The following is a 27,880-nucleotide window of genomic DNA, read 5'->3' as shown; positions in this document are numbered from 1 at the left end:
GTTTCTGCTGCTGGAAGTCCTGCGGTCATGTGACCAGCAGGTCTCTAAGAACTTCAGAGATGAGGTCATGTGACCTTATGTCTAAAGGTCCTTTTGCAGGACATACACATTGCAGTTTCGTCGCGGTTTTTGCCGCGATTCGCAGCAAAATCGCGACAAAACTACAATGTAACATGATAATCCGCCATTCAGTGGTTCTAATTGTACCTGTATCCTATAGACGCAGGTACAATTATAGTGCAGGAGGGGGTGGCGCTGGCGCCCCCTCTAAGTTGCGCCCGGGGCACATGCCCCGCCTGCCCCCCCTAGCTACGCCCCTGGGTATGCCCTAACAACTGCCTGTGTACAATCAGTACACTGGCTAATGTACTAGCATATAGAACTATGCCAGTGCATTACAGTTAAAAAATCAAAATGAAAAATCCCTTTATGGGATTTAAAAAAAAAAGTTAAATGAAAGTAAAAAAAAAATTATGATAAATAAATAAATAAAAAGTAAAAAAAATACACAGAAACACAATTTTTTTTATAATAAATAAACTTTTTCAAAATATAAGTCCCAAAACATGAAATCATTTAGACATATTTGGTATCGCCACGACCATAACAACCAGTACAACAAATGTATAACATTATTTATGATGATCGGTGTATGGTATAAAAAAGAAAATATTAAAACTGCAGCGGAACTGCTTTTTTTCTGCATTTTCAGCAAAATAAAAATTTATATAAATTAAACGATAATGTATTTGTACCAAAAAATGGTACCTACATAAAGAACAACTCGTCCCGCAAAAAAACAAATTCTCATACAACTACATCGTACAAAAAATTAAAAAGTTATAAGCGTCGGGATGCAAAGAGGGAAATATAAAAAAATTGTTCTGTCCTCAAGGCCAAAATTGTCCGTGTCCTTAAGGGGTTAACATATAAACAACAAATGTTTTCCTATTTAATTTTGTTTATATGTTGCGTGCTTGTTGTGTAAAGCTAGTAATGAGAAAACTCGGATAGATTTGGGGGGGGGGGGCGTCTTTTTATAGTTCGCCTGAGGCAGCAGAGGGGCTAGGTTCACACCTGTCTGTGTCGAAGGATTATCCTTTCAGTTTCCAGGCAGATGTAGGTTGAATATCTGGGGATGGACTACTGGACCCTGTAACAGGAGATCTGGCCTGTGTAAGAATCCAGTGCTGATCTAAAGACCTCTTTCTCAACCATGTAAACCAGGGTCTAAGCAATGAGGATGAGTTCTCTCTATTCATTCTTGTTATCCTCAGTAGAAGGCACATGGGAAGGAATGCATCATTTCTTTTCTGACTCCTGCCTTTAGGTGAGAGCATCTATTGCGACTGGGTGATCCTTGGGGCTTAGGGAAAAGAATCTCTGACTTTCCTGTTTGTCCTGGTAGCAAAGAGCGAGTGTGCTCCCCACTTGGCTTTTGTCTTCTGTAAAATATCTGGATTTAAGAACCACTGAAGGTGCAGATTACCACAGCAGTACTGCTGAAAGTGACAACACAAGTTTTCAAAGCCATCAGTGAATCTGACCTGGTACCCTCTCCCCTAGATGGACCATATGATAGCAGTGGCATATTTAAACAGGGTACATTTTAATATTCTTGCCTGAGACAAGTGGCAGAGATTCCTTGAGAGCCTTGAAAATTGACCAGAGTTCCTTGAAATTTGAAGAAATCATAGCTTTCCGATAATCCCATGGGCAATGAAACAGCAAAGTAATATCACATAAATAGGGAGATGACCCCAGTAAACTTAAAAGGCAAAGCTGTGAGGCCCGGAAGTAACACTTCAAGTCAGGGATTGAGAATCCGCACTCATTCATAAGTGCAGTAAAATAAAATAGTTTCATTCACTTCCTTTTCCCTCTCCAAATCAACTCAGACAAAATGCTATTTGCAGTCTTAACCATTTGCTTTAATATTTTTAAACAGAGGTTTAATATTTAAGTCAATATAAGCCTCTAACCTACATGGGATTGAAAATCCTAAGTATCGAAATTAAGAAACTTGTTCTACCACTATTATCTTGCAATTTATCCCCCAATTCACAACTACCTACAGGCAGAAGTATAGACATTGTCCAATTTAGTCTAAGGCTAGAAAAATATATAGATCTGTCCACTAGCTGCAAAACAAAGGAAATATCCTTAGAAATATTAAACAGGTATATCAGGCCATTTTCTGTTTAAACACAGATTTTTATCCTCTCTCCACCTCTGCACTAGGCCCCTAGGCTGCCTAGCCTTCCAAGATACACTCAGTCAAAGGCTCGATAACCAAACCAAATATAAGAAGGGAGAGAGGACAACCTTGTCTAGTGCCTCTTGAAGGAAACAAGGGTTCTAGTGATGTGCCTTTAATAACTAGATGAGCCTTTAGATTAGCATATAGCAGTTTGATCCAGCGCACAAAATTATATTCAAAACCATATTTTTCAGGAACCGCCCAGATGTAGAGCCACTCTACTCCGTCAAACACTTTTATAGCAGCCAAAGACAAAATGGAGTGGCCCGCCATACCCACACAGTTCTGAATGTTACAGAACAATCCCCTAATATTGATGTTTGTAGATTTGTTAGGAACAAATCAATTTTGTTTTGGATTAACTAGATCAGAATTTACTTTTGCCAATCTATTGGCCAATACTTTAGCCAAGAGTTTAGCATCACAGTTTAGTAAGGAGATTGGACGATATGCGTCCAGTGACAAAACATCTTCCTCTTTCTTCGGGACTAATCGTATATTTGCTTCCAACATAGAGTGTAGAAGGACGCCCTTTTCCTATGAGAATTCCATGACGTCAGGTTTGAACAAAAGAGAGGTTTGAAATTTAGAATAAAGTATATACAGGAGCCCATCAGGGCAGGGGGATTTATGCAGAACTGATTCCTGCAGCATGCTCTTTAATTCCACCAGAGTGATTAGTGCATCGAGTAGGTCTATTTGAACAATGGAAAGAGAAGATAAAGTTATTTCGTTAAGATACTCCAACTCCCTTGATATTGCTCCCTGGTCGTATATAGTTCTGCGTAAAACTTGAGCCATTCTTATCCCTATCATTATGAATTTTACCATCCCTATGTCTTATTGGCAAAATGTTGTGATTACATCCTGCAACCTAACTATATTAACCAGGAACTTTCCTGGCCTCCCAGTTTCAGCCTACCTCCCTCTCCCAGAGAAAAAAAATTAGAACTTTGTGTCTTTGTTTCTAAAAACTGATTTAAATCTTCCTGTGCTTCTGTCCATTTCTTCTTCAAATATATTTTTTTTATTCAAAGCCAGAACAGTTACAAGTATGCAATGTGTGTCACACATACAATAATACGTACATCAGATAATAATGTGTTCCAGCTTCAAAATTATTTTCCATTTTCCTTGTCATCATTACGTTACAAAGTATTTAATAATACAAAACACATCCAACAATTCCCTTCCCTCCCCCCAACTTCTCCCCCATCTCGGTGAACATTTTCTCAACTAGCCACCAGAATGCCTAGCGTGCCCTGGATACTCTGTGAACTATACCATGATGTGTGTCGAAATGTGCGCATGAACACCCCTATCTCTGCTGTGGGATAATGTTTCTCGATGAATGTACGCCAAGTTTTAAAAAATTGCCCTGTAGACCTTTCTTTGTGTCTTTCTAGGTCCGTTCTATCATATCCCATTAAAGTCTTGAGAGTGGTCACGACCTCCGCAATTTCCGGTACCGATGCCTGTAACCAGTGGCGCAAGATGCACTTCTTGATAGCCAATAATGCCATATGTACTCCTTTCCGGGCCACTATCGGTGGTCCCTCCCCCCCTGGATCCAAAGGGATATAGTGAAACAACACTGCCTGTGGGTTTGCGTGCACCTCCTCCCCCCAGGTGTCTTTAAAGGAACAGTGTCATGGCAAATAATTTTTTTATATGTTAAAGATGTTAGTGCTGTAATAAAAACGTTTATATTCATTTGTGTGTTTGTGTTTTACTGTTTCTTATTTTTACACTTTTTCTTCCCTATGGGGGCTGCCATTTTTTGTTCCATTTCTGTGTGTGCCGATTAACGACACACACAGACATGGAGTACGGCAGCCACAGTCCCATAGGGACTGTGAACGGCTCCCGTCCCATTCACGTCCGTGTACGGCGTCTGTGTGGGAACTGCGCATGCGCCGCTCCCACACAGTCCTATTCGAAATTGGCGCCGTCCGGCGCCATTTTCCTGTGGACCGGAAGTCGCGGCCGGACTGTAATATTACTACTTCCGGTCGCGGCTTCCGGACTTGTGCACATGGAACAGCGGCAGCAAAGGGAGCGGACGGGCCGGAGGGAGCCGCGGCGGCAGGAGCAGGTAAGAGATTTCAATGTATGTTAGTGTTTGTGTGTGTTTACTACTGTATGTAAACCTACTACACTGTGGGTTACCTCAAAAAATGGCGACACACAGTGTAGGAGGTTACACCGTTCAAACCCCTCGTTTATCCCGGCACTAGCCAGGATAAAGGAGGGGGGGATGCTGAGAGCTCACTAGAGCGAGGGCTTTTAACCCAATGTTGCAATGCTGCAATTTTGGGAACAGCTCCATCTAGTGACCAAAAATGGGTAGTATTATAAATTAGAAATAATTTATAATATTTCCTGGACTCGTGCAAAAAAAAAAAAATAATTTGAACAATGTTTAACCACCCACACACTAAATGTTTAATTTTTAAAAAAAAAACATGTTTTTAGGGCAACACCATGCCTTTAATGAATTGTAGAGCCCGATCCCAAAACGTGCGAATTTGTGGGCACAACCACATCCCATGAAGTAAATTAGCTTTGTGTAAGTCGCATTTAGGACAACTACGCAGATAGTGTGCTGGAGCGTCTCTTTAGGATAAATTAAAGGCGTACGTCGCTCTGTGCATAAGCCGGAAGTGCATCTCCCGCCACTGTTCATTTACCATGACCTTCCTCACCTTCTCCCATCCATCTCGAATTTTGCTGGAGATTTCTGGATCCTCCAGCTCTACCTCCCACGTTTTAAAGCAAGAAGTACTAAAGGAATCAAGATGAGCATTCCGAAGTTTACCATATAAACTTGTAAGGCTTCTCCCCGTACCACCCTGCGGCACCAACCCATCAAATGCTCCCCGCATCTCCACTGCCTCAATATTGCAGACTTTGGTTTTACATAACCCTGTTACTTGAGCATATTGCAAATACTGGTTTCCCCTCAAATTATATTTGCTAGAAACCTCCTGCCACGTAAGCCATCTCCCCTCCTCAACATTCATGAGTTGGCCCAGGACATTGATCCCTTCATCTCTCCACTGCAAAAACAATTTATTCTGACTCCCCTGTGGGAACATGGGGTTATCCCACAACGGCCAGAATTTAGAAAGACCATACGGAAGACCAAAAAGCTTCCGCACCGCCTTCCAGGCACCGATTGTATCTTTCAGCAACAGACTTGACTTAACATTATTAGGCAATTGAGCATATGGCAGATGTAGCAGGGCCCGCAGCGGAACAGATCCCGCCAAATCCTGCTCCAGCTGAACATTGGAGTACATATTAGTGTTATGTATCCAGTCCCCTATATGCCTGCAGATGGCCGCTAAATTGTAATATCGTATAAGTGGCAACTGAATGCCTCCATCCACTTTGGGTAGAGCCAATTTTTTATATGCAATCCTGGGTCTCTTCTTTTGCCACAAGAATTGTAAAAATGCTGTCTGTAATTTCTGATTATCTAGATGTTTTATCAATATGGGTATGGTTTGCATTGGATATAACAGGCGAGCAAAGCTTATCATTTTTAAAAGAGCCGCTCTCCCAAACAACGATAATGGCAATGACGCCCACCGATTTAGTTCCTTATGAATTTTTTCAAACAAGGGCGTATAATTTAGCTTATAGAGGGAAGAGGGAAATTTACCTATCTTAATCCCCAGGTATGTGATATAAGATCTGGCTATTTCCACCGTACCCTGCAAGGGTGGTCTTGCCCCAGATTCCTTCAAGTAAAGTAGTTGACTCTTTTGCGCATTGACTTTATAGCCTGAGAATGACCCAAAGTACTTTAGCTTCTCCAGCACTCCCCCCAAATGATCCCCAGGCGATCTCAGAAACAACAATAGATCGTCAGCAAAGCATGTTAGTTTGACCTCCTGACTGCCAACCATAATCCCTTCAAAATCCCTAGAGGACAAAAGATGTCTCGCTAGCGGTTCCAAAGCCAAGTCAAACAGCAATGGAGACAGGGGGCATCCTTGCCTTGTTCCCTTCTGCAAATGTATTGGTGCTGACAAAAATCCTGCAGTGAACACCCTAGCTAGCGGTTCTGAATATAATGCTTCCAAGTAATTCCTAAACAATCCTTGAACCCCAAATCTATCTAAAACTAACCTCAGCCACTCCCAGTGGACATTATCGAAGGCCTTTTCGGCATCTAGCGTTAAAAGTGCTGGCGAATCATGTCCCTCCATGTTAGAAGTCCTCATTGCGTCTTGTACCGCCAAAACCGTGCGTATATTTTTGACCGCCGACCTCCCCTTAACAAACCCCACCTGGTGTGGTCCAATCAAATTAGGGAGAAACATAGCCAACCTGTCTGCCAGTATCTTCGACAATATTTTAACATCCTGATTTATCAAAGAGATTGGTCGATAGGACCCCGGGTTAGCCGGGTCTTTCCCCTCCTTATACAAGACTTTGATATAAGCTACATTTCCCGATTTCAAGAATTCCTTATTCAACAGTATACGATTATACACCGGCAATAAAATGGGCGTGACTTCCTCCCTCATAAGTTTGTAAAAATCGCTAGAAAATCCATCTGGCCCTGGCGCTTTGTTATTCGTCAATGATTTAATGGTCGATATGATCTCTTGTTCCGTGATCAATGCATTTAATGCTTCTCTATCAGAGTCCGAGAGAGACGGTAACGTTAAGGAATCCAGAAACTCCCTCCCCTCAGCCCTCTCCGAGTTGTCCTGTGCATATAGCGCAGTATAATAATCTCCCAGTATATCATTGACGATCTTTGGATCCTTCTGTATTTCCCCGTTCCCATCTCTCAACCCCCCTATGTGAGTCGGGCGAAATTGTCCTTTCGCCATTTTGGCCAGCAGGGATCCTGATTTGTTCCTATATCTGAAAAAATGCGCAGTTGTTTGTTCTCTCTGGAACCTTTCTTTTTTGTCTAGCCACCTTTCAAACTCCGCCTTAGCCGTGAGCCATTCCCCCCTAAGCGCTAGTGTCGAATTTGCCAAGTACGCTGTGTATTTCATGCGAAGATTCCTACTAGACTCGTTGTAATGCTTGTTGGTTTTTCGTTTAAGCGACGCCACATAAGAAATTATCCTCCCCCTCAGCACTGCCTTGGCTGTGTCCCAAAACAAGTGACTGTTCTCCCCATGAGCTTGATTTTCCTGACTATATTCCCCTAACCACCCCTTCAAGCATGATTGAAAGGATTCATCAGTGGCCAGAAACGACGGAAATTTCCACAATATATCCGACCCCCTTTTAAATGTATCTGCCAAGATCAGAGAAACCGGTGAATGATCTGAAATCACCAAGTCCTCTATTCGAGCACTAAGGATCCTAGAAAGGAGCACCGGAGAAGCCATAAAATAGTCAATACGCGACCATGCGGTATGCACATGAGAAAAATGAGTGAACTCTCTACCTAATGGAAATTGTGTTCTCCATACATCTACCATGCCCGTGGAAGACATTAATGGGGCCAAGACTTTATCGTGTGTTCTCTCAACCAACACCCTACCATCCCCCCTTCTCCTATCCTCTGTTGTGCATAAGACTGAGTTAAGGTCCCCTCCCAGCAGAATCTGAGGTTCTTTATCCGCTAGCAGTTTTCCTTCCAGAAATTTAAAAAACACCCGATTGTTGTCATTTGGCGCATATATACAGTACAAACTCACTCTCCCCATGGCGCCCTCTAAGATCACATGCAAATATCTGCCCCCCTCATCCCGCTCATAAGTAATCACAGAACATTCAATTCTTTTGTGTATGAGCAGTAAGACGCCCGCCTTGCCATTAACTGCTGGAGAACCCATTACTGTTCCCACCCATAATTTACGCATTCTCTGGAAATCACGTTCCAATAGATGGGTTTCCTGTAAAATCGCTATATCCGCTTTCAGCTTTTTCAGGTGGCGCAGAACCATCATGCGTTTATGTGGGGACTGCAGCCCCTTCACATTCCATGTTATTACCTTAGGCATCTCACAGTAATGGCAAAGCAAACCTCATCCACCGAGACATTTTCCCCCCCTCCTTCCCCCTCCCTCAACATAAAACAGAATTGAACCCCCATCAACAGATCATTACTAATTTCAGACTTCTCTTTTTTCGCACATTTTAGCGTGAAATCTCTGTACATTTCACCACTAGCAACCCCTTGGTATACCATGAACTCCCTGTATACCCGGAAAATATCAACAGCGCCTTACACTCCCACCCGACTCCTTGCAAAAATTTCCTCAAGCCTCCCTCAGCTGGGCCCTCTCCTACCATTAACATCAGTAAACCTCAACCTCCGATGCACCGATAGGTATAACAATTTTGTCTCAAACAATGTGGGACTTAAAATAACATGAGTCTCCTTCCATCACCGCCTGGACAGTTCCCTTCAATCCGGGGAAGAAGAGGTGAGACCCCTCCTGATACTCCTGTTTCTGGAACGTCCCCTGCGAGGCAGTCCGCCCCTGTGTGTCTGGCTATCACCATTGTTGTCTTTGGACAAGCTTTCCACAAACTTAGCCGCCTCCCCTGGAGAAGAAAACGATTCCATCCCACCACCGGGTTCGAAGATCCTGAGAATGGCGGGAAACATCAAAGAGAACCGAATGCGTTTCTGGACCAGTAGAGAGCACACCGTGCTAAAAGCCCGCCGCTTACGTGTAACCTCAGCCGAGTAATCTCCAAACATTAAGATTCTGCTGCCTCGCACTCTCACTTGTGCCGCTGACCTTCGGTAGGCCTGTAACACATTCGTTTTATCCACATAGTCCAGGTACTTCACAATGACTGGTCGCGGTCTTGCTGGGGCGCCATCTTGGGTCACACTTCGCACCGGTCCCACTCTATGCGCTCTCTCCGCTCTCAGCGGGGCTGGCAACCCCAGCGCCTGAGGTAACTCCACCGCACACAACTTTAGCAGCTGGCCTGCTGGTATAGACTCTGGGAGCCCAATAATACGTAAATTGCTCCTCCTCGAGCGATTCTCCAAGTCATCCACTTTATCAACCAGCTGTAGATTGCAAGCTATCACCTTCTTCACCTCCTCCTGTGTTCCCGCTAGCTCATCCTCCAATAAACTGAACCTTTGTTCCAAATCGTTAAGTCTTTCCGCCTGAGCTGAGACATCCGACTGAATTTGGTGCAATAATTTCGACACCGTCGCCTCCAGAGAAGCTGTGATATCTGGGGCTATAAGTTTCGCCACTTCCCTGGCCAAGACTCGACATGAAATGTCCATATTGTGAAACATAGTCTCAGGCTCACCTTCTTCCCCATCTGGCTGCACCAGAGGAGGTTGTGATGCCGAGCGCGAGCTCGTACTCCTCGTGTTCCTGGCCAGCTCTGGCGCCATTTTCCCCAGCGGCAGCATGTCGTCAGTCTGCAGGGCCTGTGTTTTTAATCCTGGGGTCCCGGTTTTCACCAGATATCTCTCCATACGCCGGAGAGAAGCCTGTACGTAGGGTTGTCGGCCAGCAGCCTCAGTTCAGGTATCAAAGCCTCGGGACCCCGGTTTTTGAGTCGGGTTAACGGAGCTCTCCTTACTCGCGTCTACTCATGTGCGCGCCGGAACCGGAAGTCTCCATTTCTTCTTCAATATCAAGAACCCATATTGCAGGAAATAAATTTCTGCCTAAGGGTAAGGCCATACAGAGCGGCCCTGACACGGTCGCAACGCAGCCAACAACCGCGCTGGCACTATGTAGGCGCGGCTGTAAAATACCTTGTTAAGGGGTATTCTGGTTATATGCTCATGCGCACTGCCGCTCCATTCATTCTCTATGGGAGCCCCGGAGATAGCCGAGTGCAGTATTCGGCTATTTCCGGCGCTGCCATAGAGAATGAATAGGGGGTAACTTGTTGTAACCTGCAAAATTGTGTGGCCATAAAGGGTGTATTAATTCATGGCCGCACGATTTTGCAGGTAAAGGGACGGTTTATCCGCATTAACGTGCGGCCACTAACAGGCTGTTTGACAGCCGAACCAAACATGGTGCCAGCGCAGTTGTTAGCCACGTTGCAACCTTGTCAGGGCCGCTCCATGTGGCCTTACCCTTATTGAGTTGACATTTATCTGATTCTCCTCATGAGCTTTTGAACTTTTACATTTTTTCTGATTTTCTTCATGAGCAGTCCACTGATAAGGGCCTTTTTGGCATCCCAAATGCTCTGACAAGAAGCTTGAAGGAAAGGTGTCATGAGGTTTTTTTTTAAATTAATTTATGTGTTTTTATTTAATAAAATTTTATATTTACTTTATTTTTTTTTTCACATAACGACACATACACAGATGGAATATGGCAGCTACAGGGCATAGGACATAACGAACGGGACCCATTTGTTACATCTTCAGCCTCTGCCATCTCGCTCTGTACTGCGCATGCGCAGTTCAGAGCGACCTGGCATAGAAGCTGGTCTGTAGGGGGGTAACCGGCGCCATTTTGGAGAAGACCGGCTGCATGTAAGGTGTTTGCGTGCGTGTGTGTGCGCGCGTGCGGGAGGGGCGATTGTGTGTAGCGCGGTTGCATGTTTGGGGGTGTATGTGTGTTTGTGGGGGGGTGCTCACCGGAGCAGCGGTGCTCGCCACTGCTAACCGGGGCAGCGGTGCTCGCCGCTGTTTCTTCAATACAGCTGATTGGCGGCTATGAAAGATCACACGAGTGCTGCTGATCTATCACAGGATGCTGTGCCCCCCACACACATACAAACCCTCCCATTCTTTGTTCCCCACTAGGGTTTCATGTAGCTGTGTCGCGGTCGGAGGGATTTTTTCTTCTGAGGGCGACACAGCTCACGACGAGTTGCTGAGGGGTTTTGTACTCCGATAGTAGAGGGTTGGTGTGGTCCCATTGCTCCGGATTTTGGGTCCCCCGTGAAGGGTCCCTCGACTAGAGACTACACTTTCTTCTCGGCACCTCACAACTCATATTCTCGATTAGATTACTTATTTTTACGGCACTCCCACCTTCCTGACCTTGCAACTGCCTCCATAGAGAACATCACTTTCTCTGACCATGCTCTCTCCCTTACCTTGCCAACGAACCGCCCTCGTTCCTGGCAGTGGCGTTTGAATGAAGCGCTCTTACAGGACTTGACGGTGGTTTCGGACATTCACAGAGATCTCACTGAGTATTTTGCTATGAACGCCTCGCCGGGGGTGGACCCGCTTTGCATTTGGGAAGCCCATAAGTGTGTGGTGCGCGGTTCCTTCAATCGTATTGGTGCCAAATTAAAGCAGGAACGGATGGCTCTCCTCAGGGACCTCCTGAACCGCATACACAAGTTGGAACAGTCACATAAGGTCTCCCAGGATCGGATGGTAGGAGCGGAATTGGGGCAGCTGAGAGAACAGGTTCGCTCGCTCTGTATTTCCAAAGCTAGGGCCTCTTTAGTTAAATACAGACGGCACTTCTACGAGTTCAGCAATAAACCGGGTAGGACTTTGGCAAGGGCATTGCGGAAGTCACGTATGCGCACATATGTCCCTCAGGTACAAACCCCACACAACCGGCGCCTGCAGCTCCCACAGGACATCTCGGAGGCCTTTCGTGTCTATTATCACTCTCTCTATAATCTTCCGGGGGCCCCCCCTCCCTCGGGTGGAGGGGGCCACTTGGAGAGGATCGAGTCGTATCTACGGTCCTCAGGGATGAAATGTATCCCCCCAGGAGGCTATTGCGGCACTGGAGGCTCCTATTTTCCCGGAAGAGTGGTCCTGGGCACTGAAGGACTCGCCATCGGGGAAGGCGCCTGGCCCGGACGGGTTACCATTACATTATTATAAGGCCTGTTCGGAACTACTTTCCCCTCATTTTTTACATGCTTTCAATTCACTCACGGAGGGGAGGACCCTTCCTAGGGATACGTTGAGGGCCCATATCACGGTGATACCCAAAGAAGGGAAGGACCCATCCTTGTGCTAGAATTATCGTCCCATATCGTTGCTAAATGTTGACTTGAAGCTGTTTGCAAAAATTTTGGCACATAGGATGACTCCGCTATTACACGACGTGATCCATAATGATCAGGTGGGCTTTATGCCGTTGAGGGAAGCTCGAGATAACACTATGCGGGCAATTAACCTGATGTATCAGACGGCCACCACGTCCCTTCCCACTTGCTTCCTATCTATGGATGCGTAGAAGGCCTTCGACAGAGTCAACAGGGATTTTATGTTGGCTACACTGCGGTATCTGAGGCTGGGCTCACATATGATGCAGTGGATTTTGAGTCTCTACTCCTCACCCATGGCACAGGTTAAGGTGAATGGCCACTTCTCCTCCTCGCTCGCTATCTCAAACGGCACGAGGCAAGGTTGTCCCTTGTCTCCCCTAATCTTTATTTTGTGTTTGGAACCCTTTTTGTGCCATATTCGATCCAATCCATTGCGGGTGTATTTTTGGGAGGAAGGTGCCATAAGGTTGCCGCTTTTGCGGATGACCTGCTCTTTTTTCTCACCGCTCCCAGAGTCTCCTTGCCCAATCTGTTGGCAGAGTTGAGTAGATACTCGAATCTTTCTAACTTCAAGATCAATTACCAGAAATCGGAGGCTCTAAATATCTCGTTGCCACAGTCTCTGGTGGACGAGCTGTCGGAGTCCTTCTCCTTTAAGTGGGCTAGAGATTCCCTTAAATACCGGCTGACCGGAGATCTATCTCGCCTTTACGCAGTGAATTACCCTCCGCTTCTTCAATGTGTGAAGAGCGATTTGGATTCCTGGACGCCGGGCACCTTCACCTGGTTTGGTAGATGCGCCATATTCAAGATGAACATTCTGCCATGGATTCTGTATCTCTTTCAGGCCTTGCCGGTACACGTCCCACGCTCCTTCTTCCAATCTCTGTTGTCCCTACTCCACAGATTTATATGGGTGGGGAAACCAGCACGCATTGCGCGGTCCATGCTTTTTCGTGCCAGATGCAACAGTGGCATTGGTCTCCCGGATTTTGTCTCCTATCACCAGGCCTCTCATTTGGCACGAATATTGGACTGGTTTAGACACACGGAGGCCAAACAGTGGGTGTCTATGGAACATACCTTTTTTGAGGTCCCGTTGCAGGCATTGCCCTGGTTGGGCGCACATGTTCCCCTCTCGGCACAAATGCATCCGACGATAGGGCCCAACCCTGGCGGTTGCGTCCCGGCTCTTCCCTCGGAAAGAGATCTCTCCATCTCCTTCCCCTTTGTTTCCCGTCTTGGGCAACCCTGCATTTCCACCTGGACAGGAGGGGGGCCCCTTCCGACTCTGGTTGAGGGCGGGCAAGGGCTACGCTGATAATTTTATACAGGATTCGGTTTGGATGACAGGCTCACAGCTGGCATCTTTGTCAGAACCGATTTCCTTTCAGTTAAGACACTTCATTACATCTCTTCCTAACCCACAGGCATACACGCGAGATAGCTCACCTTTCGAACTCTTATGCAGGGGCGTGGCCACGGTGCGTCACTCACTGTCCAGATTATATGCACTGCTGATCTCTCCGTCTACTCTTACCACACCTTCATATTTGAGTAGCTGGGAAAGGGACTTAGGTCTCACATTCACTGCGGAGCAGACGGACCGTCTGTTTACTATGACACACAAATCTTCCATGGCTAGTAGGTTTCAGGAAGCGGGATTTAAGATCCTGTCGCATTGGTATAGGGTGCCTTCCAGATTGCATGCAATGTTTCCGACGGTCTCTCCGTTGTGTTGGAGATGTGGGGGCCAGGTGGGCACAATTTTGCAAATTTTTTGGGAATGCCCGCAGCTGTCAGATATTTGCTAGATTTCTTAAAACTTGGCGTGAGTGGATACGTTTTCAATCGTCAGTGGAGTATAGGACTATTATGGCCTCCGGAGTATAATTCCTACATTTACTGGTGGGAGGTCCGCTTCCTTCTTTCTGCTCCCTCTTTTTTACTTCTTTTCTATACTTCTACTTTGTTCTCACTTGGGTTTTTATGCATGGCTGCTGGTTCAGGATGTATAACTTATCTGACCCGTTAAGAGTGCTGCAGCAGAATGTCATGGTTTTGTACAGTATCTTTAGCATATATTGTTATTATAAATGCTGGCCTGTGAGCCGATGTCAGTGCTGTTTATGTTTGCACTTTCTTCTTGGTGTTTGAAAAATGGAAAATAAAAGAATTTATAAAAAAAAAATAGTAACTCATTCCCTTTAAATGACCATTAAACTTGAAAAACTCCACTATTTGTCTAAGTGTATCCTCCCATGGGGAAATCCGCTTCAAGCAAAATGGGATAAAGGGGATATCCGGGGACTAAAAATTGCATTGCAATAATATATTTATGTGAAACGAAGTAACTTACTAATATACTTTAATTTTAAATTCTGTACTAAATGGTGCAGTCCAAACCTCGTAAATTGTTCCCGGAAGTCCTGGAGCTTTTCTAATAATGATGATGCTCCGACACGGCCCCACGTGACTGAGGGCTTGCTTCCTGTGTTGTTCGTGTACATGACCGCAAGGGCCTATTGCTTGAGTCCCTAGCATAGCATCAGCTAGCGCTTTGCTCGGGACTCCAGCACTGCTCCCGACGTCCATATTTGGTCAATTCAAGGGTTTCCTATCACTGGAGTTCCCGAGCAGAGCATCAGCTCTGCCTGCGGACTATAGCACTTCTGCCAACGTCACTGTCCATATATGGATAATGACGTCAGCAGCAGTACTGGAGTCCCTGAGCAGAGCATGCGATGCAGAATAATTTTTTGTTTATTTTTTTACAGCGCTGAAATCGGAAGGAGGCAGGGAATAAAGGGAGGTAAGTGGTGTAAAAAACAAAACAGGTCCTCTTTAAACGCATCTGATGTTCCACTTCAGAATTGCTACCCTAAACTGCCTTTGTGTGCTCTCTCTCTGTAGGTCTTCTTTTTTTAATATATCTGAACATACCAACTGTGGGGCCAGGGATACATACGGACTAATATCCGACCCATGTGACAATACTGAGTCCTCCATCTTTAAAGCTACAGCCGCTTCAGGTGTCACTTTTATTATCAGGATTTTTGGAATATGCAGACATTAGATTCTTCCCGCTTTTAGGATTCATATAGTCTTGTATCTTACTTATACTTTTTCTTCTGCTTTTCAATGATTCTAGCTGAGGTGCATCAGGAGTATTTGGGCATATTTTCATGCCTGTGTTCAATTCTTTTTTCCTAGTGGAGGTCATTATGATATAAGTAGTCGCTCCCCAGTCATGAGAAGCGTAATGCTTTCTGCACTATATGAGGGAAAAATTATGACCTCAAGTATATCCCCGCTTTCTGGAAGCTCAAAATCTTTTTGTTTAAATATGCAGATACAAGTGCGACCAAGAACTGGCAGGCCTAGGTTTTGGGATGTTCCAGATACTTTTGTTTAAATATGTAGATATAAGTGTGTCCTAGGGTTGGTAAATTTGTATATGTCTCATACTTTCCTCGATTCTTCATAATATGTTGATACTGTATAATATGTTGGTACTTTATAAATGGAGGTTGTTATTATTAGCAGTATTTCTTTCACAATTATTATTTTTTCTTACATAATGAAAATTTTTATATGAATAAATAAAAAACAAACAACAACATATCAAGGCAAATGCACACAAAGAGAGTTTATTTGCTACAAATTAGATATACAAGAAGTGTTTGATCTTATTTCCAAGTTTGTATTAGTCTGATATACCTAGCAACAGTACAGCTAGTTAGTTTACATACTTATTCAGCCACTCAAGCATGTCCTTCCTTGCTTCTAGAATATATGGCTTGTCATCAGGGTTGATATCCTCTTTCTTCCTATGGGCAAACCCATGATTTTGCTTTGGATATACTTTAACTTTATATTCAGCTGTGGAATGCTCTTTAAGTTTTTGATCCAGCGATAAAACCTACAAGAAAGGAGAAAGCTTAATATCTAGGACATGTTCAACTTATCCATAAACAAGTTAGTTTGAGATCACTTAATTTGTTTATTTTTTCGTACCACTGAAAGTTTTGTGCATCTTGGTGTCTATCAACCCTTGAAAAAGCTGAGCAGGCAGCGATATGCATGTGGATTTCTCAACAAGCATGAGCTGATGGGATGTAACTTCTGTTTCTGTTTTTCTTTACCTCTATTATGTTATTTTTTGGTATGCTCACTGTGATTTGGTGTCAGTTGTCTCTCACTTATTGTATGTTGTACCACTATATTGATATTCATCCTTAGGGATGCTGGTATTGGGATACCATGCTCAAATTGTTTTAACAGATTTCTCATTTTGTATTATGAAATACTATTGTCAACTATGGATGACAATTGCATTTATTATTATTTACATCCTATATGTTTCTGCTATTTCCTAAGGATAATAGAATGTTTTTTCCAGCTCACTAATCTTGGCGTTCCGATCCCAGGTATACGCACGGATCCTCGAGGTGGCACTCAGTTAGATCATGATAGAGAGGAGGAAAAAATTCGATCCAGCGCAGGATCTAAATTTTTTATCCCCTCTATGATTCATTTCCCAAGGATGCCAGTATACTTAGCAGTAGTGTGCACACAATTTTTTGAAAAAACCTCATTGCAACACAACGGGAATCCGTGGTAAAACTGCATGCGGATCTAAGCCGTGTTGCACACTAACGCTATATTAACCGCCACCTTTATTAAATGTATCCCTACATTAATCCCCATTATATGGTAATAACTCTGTAATGCTTGTACTTATCCAAGTGATTCTAAGATTGTTTCTCTTTATTTATAAAAAAAAATTTGACAAATTAGCATTTTCCTACATTTGAAATTCTCTGCTTCTAAAAGGGATAATGGTACCACACAAATTAGTACATAAATAAGGCTTACTATGTGTCTTTATGTATGCATTATTTTTTTAATGTCAATTTTTTTTTTCAGGATGTTATAAGGCTTATAAGTTTACTGCCAGTTTTTCAAATATGAAACAAAATTTGCAAAACATTTTTTTAAGCACCACTTCAGTTTTGAAGTGGCCTTGAAGAGTCTATATTTTAGAAACCCCTCATAAGTCACCCCATTAAAAAACTACACCCCTCGACATATTCAAAACAGCATTTAGGATTTATTTTTATTTTTTTAAATCTTTTGGCTTATTCAGACTAATGTGATATACGTCCGTGCAACGCGCATGATTTTCACGCACCTCGCACGGACCTATATTAGTCTATGGGGCAGTGCAGACTGTCAGTGTTTTTTGCGCAGCGTGAGTCCGCTGCGTAAAACTCACGACATGTCCGTTATTAGTGTGTATTTCGGGCATCACGCACCCATTGAAGTCAATGGGTGCGTGAAAATCACGTGCACCACACGAAAGAACTTCCGTGGGACGCGCATGATTCGCGCAACATCAATAAAACGATGAATGTAAACAGAAAAGCACAACGTGCTTTTCTGTTTACAAACTTCCAAACGGAATGTCATAATGATGGCGGCTGCGTGAAAAACGCTGCGTTTTCTGGGTGCGCAAAACGCACACGCTCGTGGGAATCCGGCCTTTAGGCGTTTCACAGGAATTAAAGCAAAGTGGAGGTAAAATTTACAAATAGATTTTTCTCTAGCAGATTTTCAATTGAATCCATTTATTTCTCAATATTTATTACACAGGTTCTGCTGATTTCAAAAATATCCCACATGTGGCCATAGTATGCTACTGGACTCAAACACAGCCCCTAAAATGAAGGTGCACCTAGTGAATTTTGTGGCCTCCTTTTTATGATGATGATTTTCAGGCACCATTTCATGTTTGAAAAGGCCTTGAGGTGCCAAAATATTAGATACACCCCAATCATTTTTCACCACAAGGAATTAAAGAGAAAAAGCGCCCCAAAAATTGTTAGGCAATTTCTTATGAGCATGTCAATAACCATATGTGGTCATAAACTATTGTTTGGGCAGACTGCAGCGTTCAGAGGAGAAGGAGCGCCATTTAGCTTTTGGAGCGCAGATATTGCAGGAATGGTTTTCTGATGCCATGTCGCATTTGCAAAGCCTCTGAGGTACCAGTACAGTGGAAACCCCCAAATGTGACCCCATTTAGAAAACTACACTCCTTAAGGAATTCATCTGGGGTGTGGTGAGCATTTTGACCCCACAGGTATCTCAGCGAATTTAATAGAATTGGACTGTAAAAATTGAAAATTATTTTTTTGCCAGTAATATGTTGTTTTAGCTAAAAATTTTCATTTTCACAAGGACTATAGGTGAAAAGGCATCCCAAAGTTTTAGAGCATTTTTTCCTGAGTACAACAATTACCCATATGTGGTCATAAACTGCTGTTTGGGCACATGGCAGGGCTCATGGGGAATGAGCGCCATTTTGCTCTTGGAGTACAGATTTTGCTGAATTTGTTTCTGGGGACCATGTCGCATTTGCAGAGCTCCTGAAGCACCAGTACAGTAGAAATTCTCCAGGTGTGATCCCGTTTTGGAGACTATATACCTCAAAGAATAAAATAAGGTGTGTAGTGAGCATTTGTTTTATAGATTATTAGAATTGGGCCGTAAAAATTGAAACATTTAATTTTTTCCAATAATATGTAGTTTTAGCTCATACTTTAGTTTTCGCAAGGAATACAGGAGAAAAAGCCCCCCAAAATTTGTTACACAATTTCTCCTGAGTAAGGAAATACCGCAAATGTGGTTGTAAATTGATGTTTGGACACACGGCAAGGCTCTAAACGGAAAGAGCACAATTTAGTTTTTGGAGTAAAAATGTTAAATGTTTTTGACGCTATGTTGCATTGTGCTGAGGTACCAGTACAGTGAAAACCCCTGAGAAGTCACCCCATTTGGGAAAGTACAACCCTTTAAGGAATTTATCATGAGGTGTAGTGAGCATTTTGACCCCACGTGTATTGCAGAAATTAGTACACAATGGATATGGCAAATTGAAAATTGCCATTTTTCCACATATATGCTATTTTAGTACCCAATATGTTGTGCCCAGCTTGTACCACTGGAGACACACCTGATAAATTGTTAAGCGGGTTCTCCGGAGTACCCCATATGTGGTCATAAACTGCTGTTTGGGCCCACTGCCAGGCCCGGAAGGACCGCCATTTGGCTTTTGGAGAGCTGATTTTTGCTTGGTAGTAGCTTTGTTTAGGGTTTTACTGGTTATAATGTGGGGGCATATGTAAGCTTAGTGGAGTATATCAGCGCATAATAAGGTGGTATAATAATAAGGTAAATAAATAATAAAATTAAATATCCATGGATAGTGACGTACGCTTTGAACCAAACCTTTGTACACAGGCCAGTTTTTTAGGGCATGTGTTGCACTTATAAAGGGTGTCCGTGGAAATGTACAAAATATCGGCACTCCAGTATTGCCTAATCTTCTCACTAGCCCCATATGCAACACATGACCCTAAAATGTCATAATCTCAGTTGCACCTATGGGGTCCACCTGTGGGGCCTAGCAAATGATAACGTGGGGTTTTAGGTGACGAACTGCTGGATATATAAATTAGTCTGGGCCGTCATTGCGTCCCGAGAGTCATAACTTTTTATTTTTCCATTGACGGAGCTGTGTGAGGGCTTAATTATCATGGTACGAGCTTTAGTAGTATCATTTTGGGGTACATGTAATATTTTCATCAGTTTTTATTCAATATTTTTGGAGGTGAGGAGAACAAAACACCAATTCTGGCACTGTTTTTTTAATACGTTTTTACGGCATTCACTGTGCAGTATAAACAGGTTTACTTTATTCTGCTGTTCGATACGACTTAGGCGATACCAAATTTATATAGTTTCTAAATGTTTTATTACTTTTACACAAAAAAACACTTTTTTTCTAAATAAAAGAATGTTTTGGTGTCACCATATTCTGAGAGTCATAACTTTTAATTTTTTTGTCGCTGGAGCAGTGCAAGGGCTTGTTTTTTGCATGACTAACTGTAGTACCATCGTTGGTACCATTTTTGGGTTACTTGCGACTTTTTGATCACTTTTTGGAGACATGGTGACCAAAAAAGGAAATTCTGCCAATGTTTTTCAGGACGATACGAATGCGGCGATACCTATGTATATATTTTTTTCATTATTTCATTTTTTTCCAATTATAAAGTGCTTGATAATTGTTTTTATTATTTAATACTTTTACTTATTTTTCTAAAAAAAAAAAATTAACTTTAGATTTTTTGCACTTACTAGGGGACTTGAAGGCGTGATCTTCGGATTCCCTGTGCAATACACTGTACAACTTTGGCAGGACCTAATAAGCATCCATACATGGCCGACCAGGAGGCCATTGTTAGGCTTCCTGGTTGCCATAGCAACTATTGGCACCCCACGATCGCTTACGGGAGGTTGATGGCTTTCAGAGGGAGCCCCTCCCTCTGTGTCAGCTACTTAGATGCCGTGGTTGCTATTCACCGGGCATTTAAGAGACTAAACGGCGGCATTTGTAGATAACTGATCTCCGCCGTTGCAGCGGGATGTTGGCTGTATATTACAGCCGGCAACTGATGTGGATGGTGCGGGCATAGTTCCTATGCCCATGTCATCCTCAGGGCGTAATTGTACACCCATTTGCGTTACGGCATGGTTACAATGAGCGTATAGTTATGCCCATATACGGGAATGGGTTAAAGACTTAAAATTAGAGAAGGGTGCACCAGATCAGGTACAAATAAGATTTTTAGAGTCTATTCACACGGTGCATTAGAATTGCGGTATATTGCTGTGATTACCGCAAAATCATGTAAAATTATATATTTTTTGTAAAATTGCTGTACCACCATTGTGGGAAAAACTGAAACAAAAAATGCATCGGAAATGGAATGTGTGATTTCAGCCGTCGGGCCTATTTACACTGCGTTTAGTTTTTACATTAATTGTATACGTTTTTATACTCTTAATAGTATGAAAACCTATTCCTTAGGCTATATTCACTCGAAAGTGAAAAATGGCCGTGCAACGGCCGTTTTCAGAACAATGATGTTCTATGGGTGTATTCACACGGCAGCTTTTTTAACGGCACGTGAATAATGGCCATCAAAAAATAGGACGTCCTATTATAAGTCAATGGATCCGTTTTTAACGGCTGTCAATACATGTAACAACCGGTAAAAATTGATTTTTGACATGGGGATTCAAGCGGCCCTTGTTGAACACCCTTAATTTTTTTTTGACGTTACAATTCTTATAAGTTTAGCAGCAATTTCTCACAGATTTAAGAAAATTTCAAAAGCCAATTTTTATAGGGTCCAGTTCAGTTCTGAAGTAGCTTAGAGGGGCCCATATTTTTGGAGACCCCCATAAATCACCCCATTTTAAAAACTGCAGGAATTGAAATTGACAAATTATTTTTTTAGCAGAAATTCAATTTTAATCAATTTATTTTTTCTGTAACACAGAAGGTTTTAAATTGCAACTAAATATTATTAGATTTTGCAGTTTTTAGAAATATCCCATGTGTGGCCCCAGTGTGCTATTGGACTGAAACACAGGCCTCAGAAGCAGACCTCATAAGCAAAGGGGCTTAGGTATTTTGGGGCCTTCTTTTTATTAGAATATATTTTAGGCACCATGTCAGGTTAGAGGAGGTCTTGTGGTGCCAAAACAAAAGAAATACCTCAAAAAACACCCCATTTTGGAAACTACACCCTACAAGGAATTAAACTATGGATATAGTGAGCATTTTGACCCCACAGGTGTTCCATAGATTTTATTAGAATTGGGCAGTGAAAATGAAAAATTACATATTTTTTCCACTAAGATGTTGCTTTAACTCAAAATTTTTCAGTTTCTCATCAAATAAAGGAGAAAAGCACTCCAACATTTGTAAAGCAACTTCTCCAGAGTAGGGAAATACCCCGTATGTGGTCATGAACTGCTGTTTGGGCACTCGGCAGAGCTCAGATGAGAAGTTGGACCATTTGCCTTTTGGATTTTGCTGGATTGGTTTCTCTGCACCATGTCAATTTTGCAAGGCCCCTAAGGTACCAGTAACTCCCCAAAAGTGACTCCATTTGGAAAACTACACCCATTGAGGAATTCATCTAGGGGTGTAGTCAGCATTTTGACCCCACGGGTGTCACTTCTTCAGAGTAGGGAAATACCCCATATGTGGTCATAAACTGCTGTTTGGATACGTGGCAGGGCTCAGAAGGGAAGGAGCACCATTTGGCGCGCATATTTTGCTGGATTTATTCCTGGGCACCATGTTGCATTGACAGAGCCCCTGTGGTACCAGTACAGTAAGAACCCCTGAAAGAGCACTTTCATCCCACAGGTTTTTGCTATAGGAGAAAAGCACCTCAATGTTTGTAAAGCATTTTCTCCCGAGCACAGCAATACCCTATATGCGATCGCAAACTGCTCTTTGGACACGGCAGCACTCAAAAGGGAATTAGCGCCATTTGGCTTTTTGAGCACATATTTTGTTGAATGGGTTTCTGGGCGCCATGTCGCATGTACAAAACTACCTGAGGTACCAGTACAGTACAAATTCCCCAGTTGTGACCACACTTTTTCAAGACTTTACCCCTCAAAGAATTAAATTAGGGTTGTAGTGAATATTTTGACCCGACTGGTGTTTTATAGATTTTATTAGAATTGGGCCATGAAAATTTAAATCTACATTTTTTCCAACAATAGGTCGTTTTAGCTCAACATTTTTTCAGAAAAGACACCCCAAAATTTGTCACGCAGTTTCTCCCAAGCAAGGCAATACCCCATATGTGGTCGTAAATTGCTATTTGGACACACAGCAAGGCTCTAAAGGGAAGGAGTGCCATTTTGTTTTTGGAGTTGTTGCATTGAGCTAAGGTACGAGTACAGTGGAAACCCCCCAAAAAATTACCGCATTTTGGAAACTACATCCCTCAAGGAATTCACTTAGAAGTGTAGTGAGCATTTTGACCCCACAAGTGTTTTGTAAACATTTTTACACAATAGTTGTTGCAGATTAAAAATTTCAATTTTTCCACAGATGCCATTTCAGTGCCCAATGTGTTGTGCCCAGCTTGTACCACTAGAGACACACACCCCATAAATTGTTAAGCGGGTACTCCAGAGTACAGTAATTCCCCATATGTAGTCATAAACTGCTGTTTAGGCACACTGCCAGGCTCAGGAGGACCGCCATTTTGCTTTTGGAACACAGATTTTGCTTGGTAGTAGTTTTGTTTGGGGTTTTACTGGCATTTCAGCTTATGTGGGGGCATATGTAAACTGTGCTGAGTACATCAGGGTATATGTAAGCTGGGCGGAGTACATCAGGGCATAATAAAATGATGTAATAATGGGGTGAATGAATAATAAAATTAATAATCCATGGATTGGTGTGGTACGCTTTGAGCCAATCCTTTATGCACAGGCCGGATTTTTGGGGTATTATACAAAATATCTGCGCTCCAGTATTGCCTAATCTTTGACTTCTTTACTAGCCATTTAAGCAGCACAAGGCCCTAAAGTTTCCTCATCTCTGCTGCATCTACGGGGTCACCTGTGGGGTCTAGCAACTGATGTGGGGTTTAGTGAAAATCATGTTCTAGTGTCGCCATTTTCTGACAGCCATAACTTTTATTTTTCAGGTAATATCGATGTGGGAGGGCTTGTTTTTTACGTAACGAATTGTAGTTTTTGTGGGTACTTGCGACTTTTTGATCACTTTAAAACATTATTTTTTTTAGACAAGATGACCAAATAAATAAATGCTGTCATTTGTTTTTGTTTTTTTTGTTGTTTTTTTTACGGTGTTCACTGTGCTGTAAAAATAACATGATATTTTTATAGATCAGGCCGTTCCAAACACGGCGATACTCATTATGTATAGTTTTTTTTTTTTTCTTTTTTTTCCAATTATTAAAGGACTTAATCAGGGAAACAGTGATTATTGTTATTATTGCTTAAAACTTTATTTATTTTGAATCTTTTTTTTTCACTTTTTTTGTTACACTTACTTGGGGACTTAAAGATCTGATCTTCTGATCCCTGGTACAATACACTGTGCTACTTCTGTAGTGCAGTGTATTGTAACTGTCATTCTTCACCTGACAGTTAGCCTATTAGGTCCTGCCTTGGGGGGTACAGAGGGAGCCCCCTCCTCTGTCTACCACTTAAATGCGGCAGTCACCATTTACTGCTGCATTTAAGGGGTTAAATGGCGGCGATCGGCGGAAACTGCAAGCGCCGCCGTTGCAGCGGGATGTGAAACCTGCTGAAGATGAAGCAAGCACAGCTCCTATGCCCGCTTCATCTACAGGGCGTGACTGTACGCCCTATTGCGGGAATGCACTGTCAGTCAGGATTTACAGTCACGCCCAATAGCGGGAAGGGGTTAAAGTAGATGCATATTTTACAAAACAGCTTGCACATATTATACAACTATGGTATGAAAGCATACATTTGTGCAGTTCCTGTTGCATTGCGAACATTTGACATGCTATATGGTGATACTTGTAGAAGTAGTTGTACTTGCAAAATACCTGTCTCATCTAGAGTTGCCTTTTTTTTTTTTATAAGGGGGCACCATTTAACTTTTTGCCTCAGGCATGAGAAAGGCTAGGTGCATCCCTGGGTGAGTTTCAGATATCATTTCAGTTTGTAAAATCTTACTAGCACATTCAGTGTATCTAATAATCATGCTGACTCTAACCAGTAAAAGAAAATCATAGGTGAGTGTTGGACATCATTTGAGTAATAATAATTAATAGTTATAATCTTTTTGGACAAAAGGGAAGCTCACCCCTGAAGGCAACAAATAAATAAACTCAATCTAATATAAAGCATTGAGTGCACTGAAAATGGGTTTCTGGTAACCACAGAAACGAATAATAAATGTGTAAATGTGGATATTAAGAAGACAACTCTCAAGGTATCTTATATAAAATGAATTACCTTAAATCGAATAAAAAAAATCTCATATAAAGGCATAAAATATCATGTAAAAAATTAGATAACATAAAATGAATAAATGCAATAAAATACAAATTCTACAGGTATCTCTGACAGAGGTTAACTACTTATTATTGTAACATGCAGTAGTATCATAGTTTTTAAGGCCAAAAAAAATACATCGGTTCAGCCTGTTATTCTGCAATTTTGATCAAGAGGAAGGCAAAACCCCCATAAGGAAGAAAAAATATTTTCCTCATTATAGGGAAAAGTTTCTTTACAACTGCAATATGGAAATCCGAATAAGTCCTTGTATCAACGATCCATATCCAGTAACCTAATAACCATTACTTTTATTATTACACTCAAGAATAGCATCCAGGTCGCTCTTTTCACTGTTTACCCCAGCAAATTCCTCTGGGAGAGAGTTTCATTTTCTCACTTCTCTTACAGTAAAGAATCCCCTTTTATGTTTGTGTAGAAACCGTATTTCCTCTAGACTTGGTATAGTTACAGTCCTGGATATAAATATATCATGAGAGAAACCTCTGTACTAACCTTTGGTATATTTATACATAATTATTAGGTCACACTTTACCGGTCTTATTTCTAAACTTAAAAAACCCTAATTTTGCTTAATGTCTCCAGGTACTGCAGTCTATGTTTTCTATGTTAGTTTTACCCAGTATTTTCCCATTTAGTATGTAATGGTGACATGTGCATAACCTTACATTTATCAGTGTTAAACCTCATTTGCCACTTCTCTGCCCAAGCCTCCAACTTATCCGTATTAATTTGTAACAGATTACGGTCTATCTTTATGTTAATTACTATACACAAATTAGTATCAAATTCAAAAAGTAAAATTTTACTGGGCAATCCCTCTACAAGGTCATAATAAATATATTAAACAGCATAGTGCCCAATACTGACCCCTGTGATACCCAACTAGTAATGGTGACCCAATCTGAGTATGTAATGTTAATGACTACCCTGTTTTCTATCACTGAGACAATTACTAACCCACTTGCACACATTTTCTACCAGTCCCAGCTTTCTCATTTTATGTTCCAATCTTTTATGCAGTACAGTATAAAAGGTCTTGAAAAAAATCAAGATATATGACATTCAAACATTCACCCCGGTGTAGTCTAAGAATGTACCTAAGAATGTACCTCCTAATAGAGGCTAATCATATTAAACTGACAGGACCGATTCCTCATCAACCCATACTGATATGGAGTTCAATGTTTATTCTTGAGATACTCCAGGATAGCATCTCATAGAAATCCTTCAAACAATTTACCCACAATAGAGGATAAACTTACAGGCCTATAGTTTCCGGGCTCACTTTTTGAATATTGGCACGACATTTGCTATTGGCCAGTCCGGTGGAACAGCCATTATAAAATCCTTAAAGGGGTTTTCCCACAAACACATGTATTCCCTACCCTGTGGATAGGGGATACATGTGTGATCGCTGGGGGTCTGACCGCGGGGACTCCCAGCGATGAGGAGAATAGGGGACCGAAAGTTTGCCAAAGTGCTCCACGGGAATGGAGAACCTTCTCAACCAGCGCTCCATTCATTTCTATGGAGCTGCCAGGGACAGCAATCAATAAAAATTTTAACGGAAAAAAAAGTTTGAAATGTATTAGACTAGTGGTCTTAAAAATTTCAATTTCTGCAAATCCATGGATTCACTCTGTACCTTTTAAATACTCACACCTACACTCTTATATTCATGAGTTCCTTTAACCCCTTCCTTCTTTGGCCACTTTTGACCTTCCTGACAGAGCCTCATTTTTCAAATCTGACATGTTTCACTTTATGTGGTAATAACTTCCGAATGCTTTTACCTATCCAAGCGATTCTGAGACCCTTTTCTCGTGACACATTGGACTTTGTTATTGGGAAAAAATTTACTCAATACATTCAGTATTTAATTATGAAAAACACCAAAATGTAGCAAAAATTTGCATTTTTTTCTACATTTAAATGTATCTGCTTGTAAGAAAGGCAATTATACCACACAAAATTGTTACTAATTAACATCCCCCCATATGTCTACTTTAGATTGGCATCAGCTTTTGAACATTTTTATTTTTCTAGGACTTTACAAGGCTTAGAACTTTAGCAGCAATTTCTCACAATTTCAAGAAAAATTCAAAAGGCTATGCTATTTATTCAGGGACCAGTTCAGTTGTGAAGTGGCTTTGAGGGCCTTATATATTAGAAACACCCAATAAGTCACCCCATTTTAAAAACTTCAAAGTATTCAAAACAGCATTTAGAAAGTTTCTTAACCTTTTAGACGTTTCACAGGAATTAAAGCAAAGTAGAGGTAACATTTACAAATTTCATTTTTTTTTTGCAGAAATTTATTTTTAATCCATTTTTGTTTTAACACAGAAAGTTTAACCAGAGAAATGCAACTCAATATTTATTGCCCAGGTTCTGCAGATTTAGTAAATATCCCACATGTGGCCCTGGTGTGGTAATGGACTGAAGCACCGGTCTCAGAACAAAGGAGGACCTAGTGGATTTTGGGGCCTTCTTTTTATTAGAATATATTTTAGGCACCATGTCAGGTTTGAAGGGCTCTGAGCTTGGTTCTGGAGTTATATTCATCATAACAACCAAGCTCAATACATATATACAGCACCAGGGAGAAGCTCAAAACATATATACAACTCAAGAACTAAGCTCTGCATATAAATACCGCACCAGGACCAAGCTCAGTACATATATACAGCACCACAACAAAGCTGA

At 42.0% G+C, this 27,880-nt stretch overlaps 2 protein-coding genes across 3 annotated transcripts in view; one reads left to right on the top strand and one right to left on the bottom strand.

The window, feature by feature from the left end:
- The window catches only part of CCT5 (chaperonin containing TCP1 subunit 5), a 41,695-nt gene extending 37,722 nt beyond the window's left edge, over positions 1 to 3,973 (top strand). The window contains exon 11 of the mRNA XM_075826908.1: positions 3,667 to 3,973. Coding sequence (XP_075683023.1) covers positions 3,667 to 3,698 — 32 coding nt within the window. The 3' untranslated portion in view covers positions 3,699 to 3,973. The remainder of the gene's footprint in view (positions 1 to 3,666) is intronic.
- Positions 3,974 to 15,855: 11,882 nt separating this feature from the next.
- Positions 15,856 to 27,880, bottom strand: part of LOC142652837 (carboxymethylenebutenolidase homolog) — a 159,792-nt gene continuing 147,767 nt past the window's right edge. For both annotated transcript variants that reach the window (XM_075828524.1, XM_075828525.1), the window contains exon 6: positions 15,856 to 16,133. In XM_075828524.1, the coding sequence (XP_075684639.1) occupies positions 15,951 to 16,133 (183 nt within the window). In that variant the 3' untranslated portion in view covers positions 15,856 to 15,950. The remainder of the gene's footprint in view (positions 16,134 to 27,880) is intronic.

Source organism: Rhinoderma darwinii, chromosome 5, assembly GCF_050947455.1.
Source record: "Rhinoderma darwinii isolate aRhiDar2 chromosome 5, aRhiDar2.hap1, whole genome shotgun sequence".
Lineage (NCBI taxonomy): Eukaryota > Metazoa > Chordata > Amphibia > Anura > Rhinodermatidae > Rhinoderma > Rhinoderma darwinii.
Note: the sequence above shows the minus strand (reverse complement) of the source record. Positions and strands in the feature narration are given on the sequence as shown.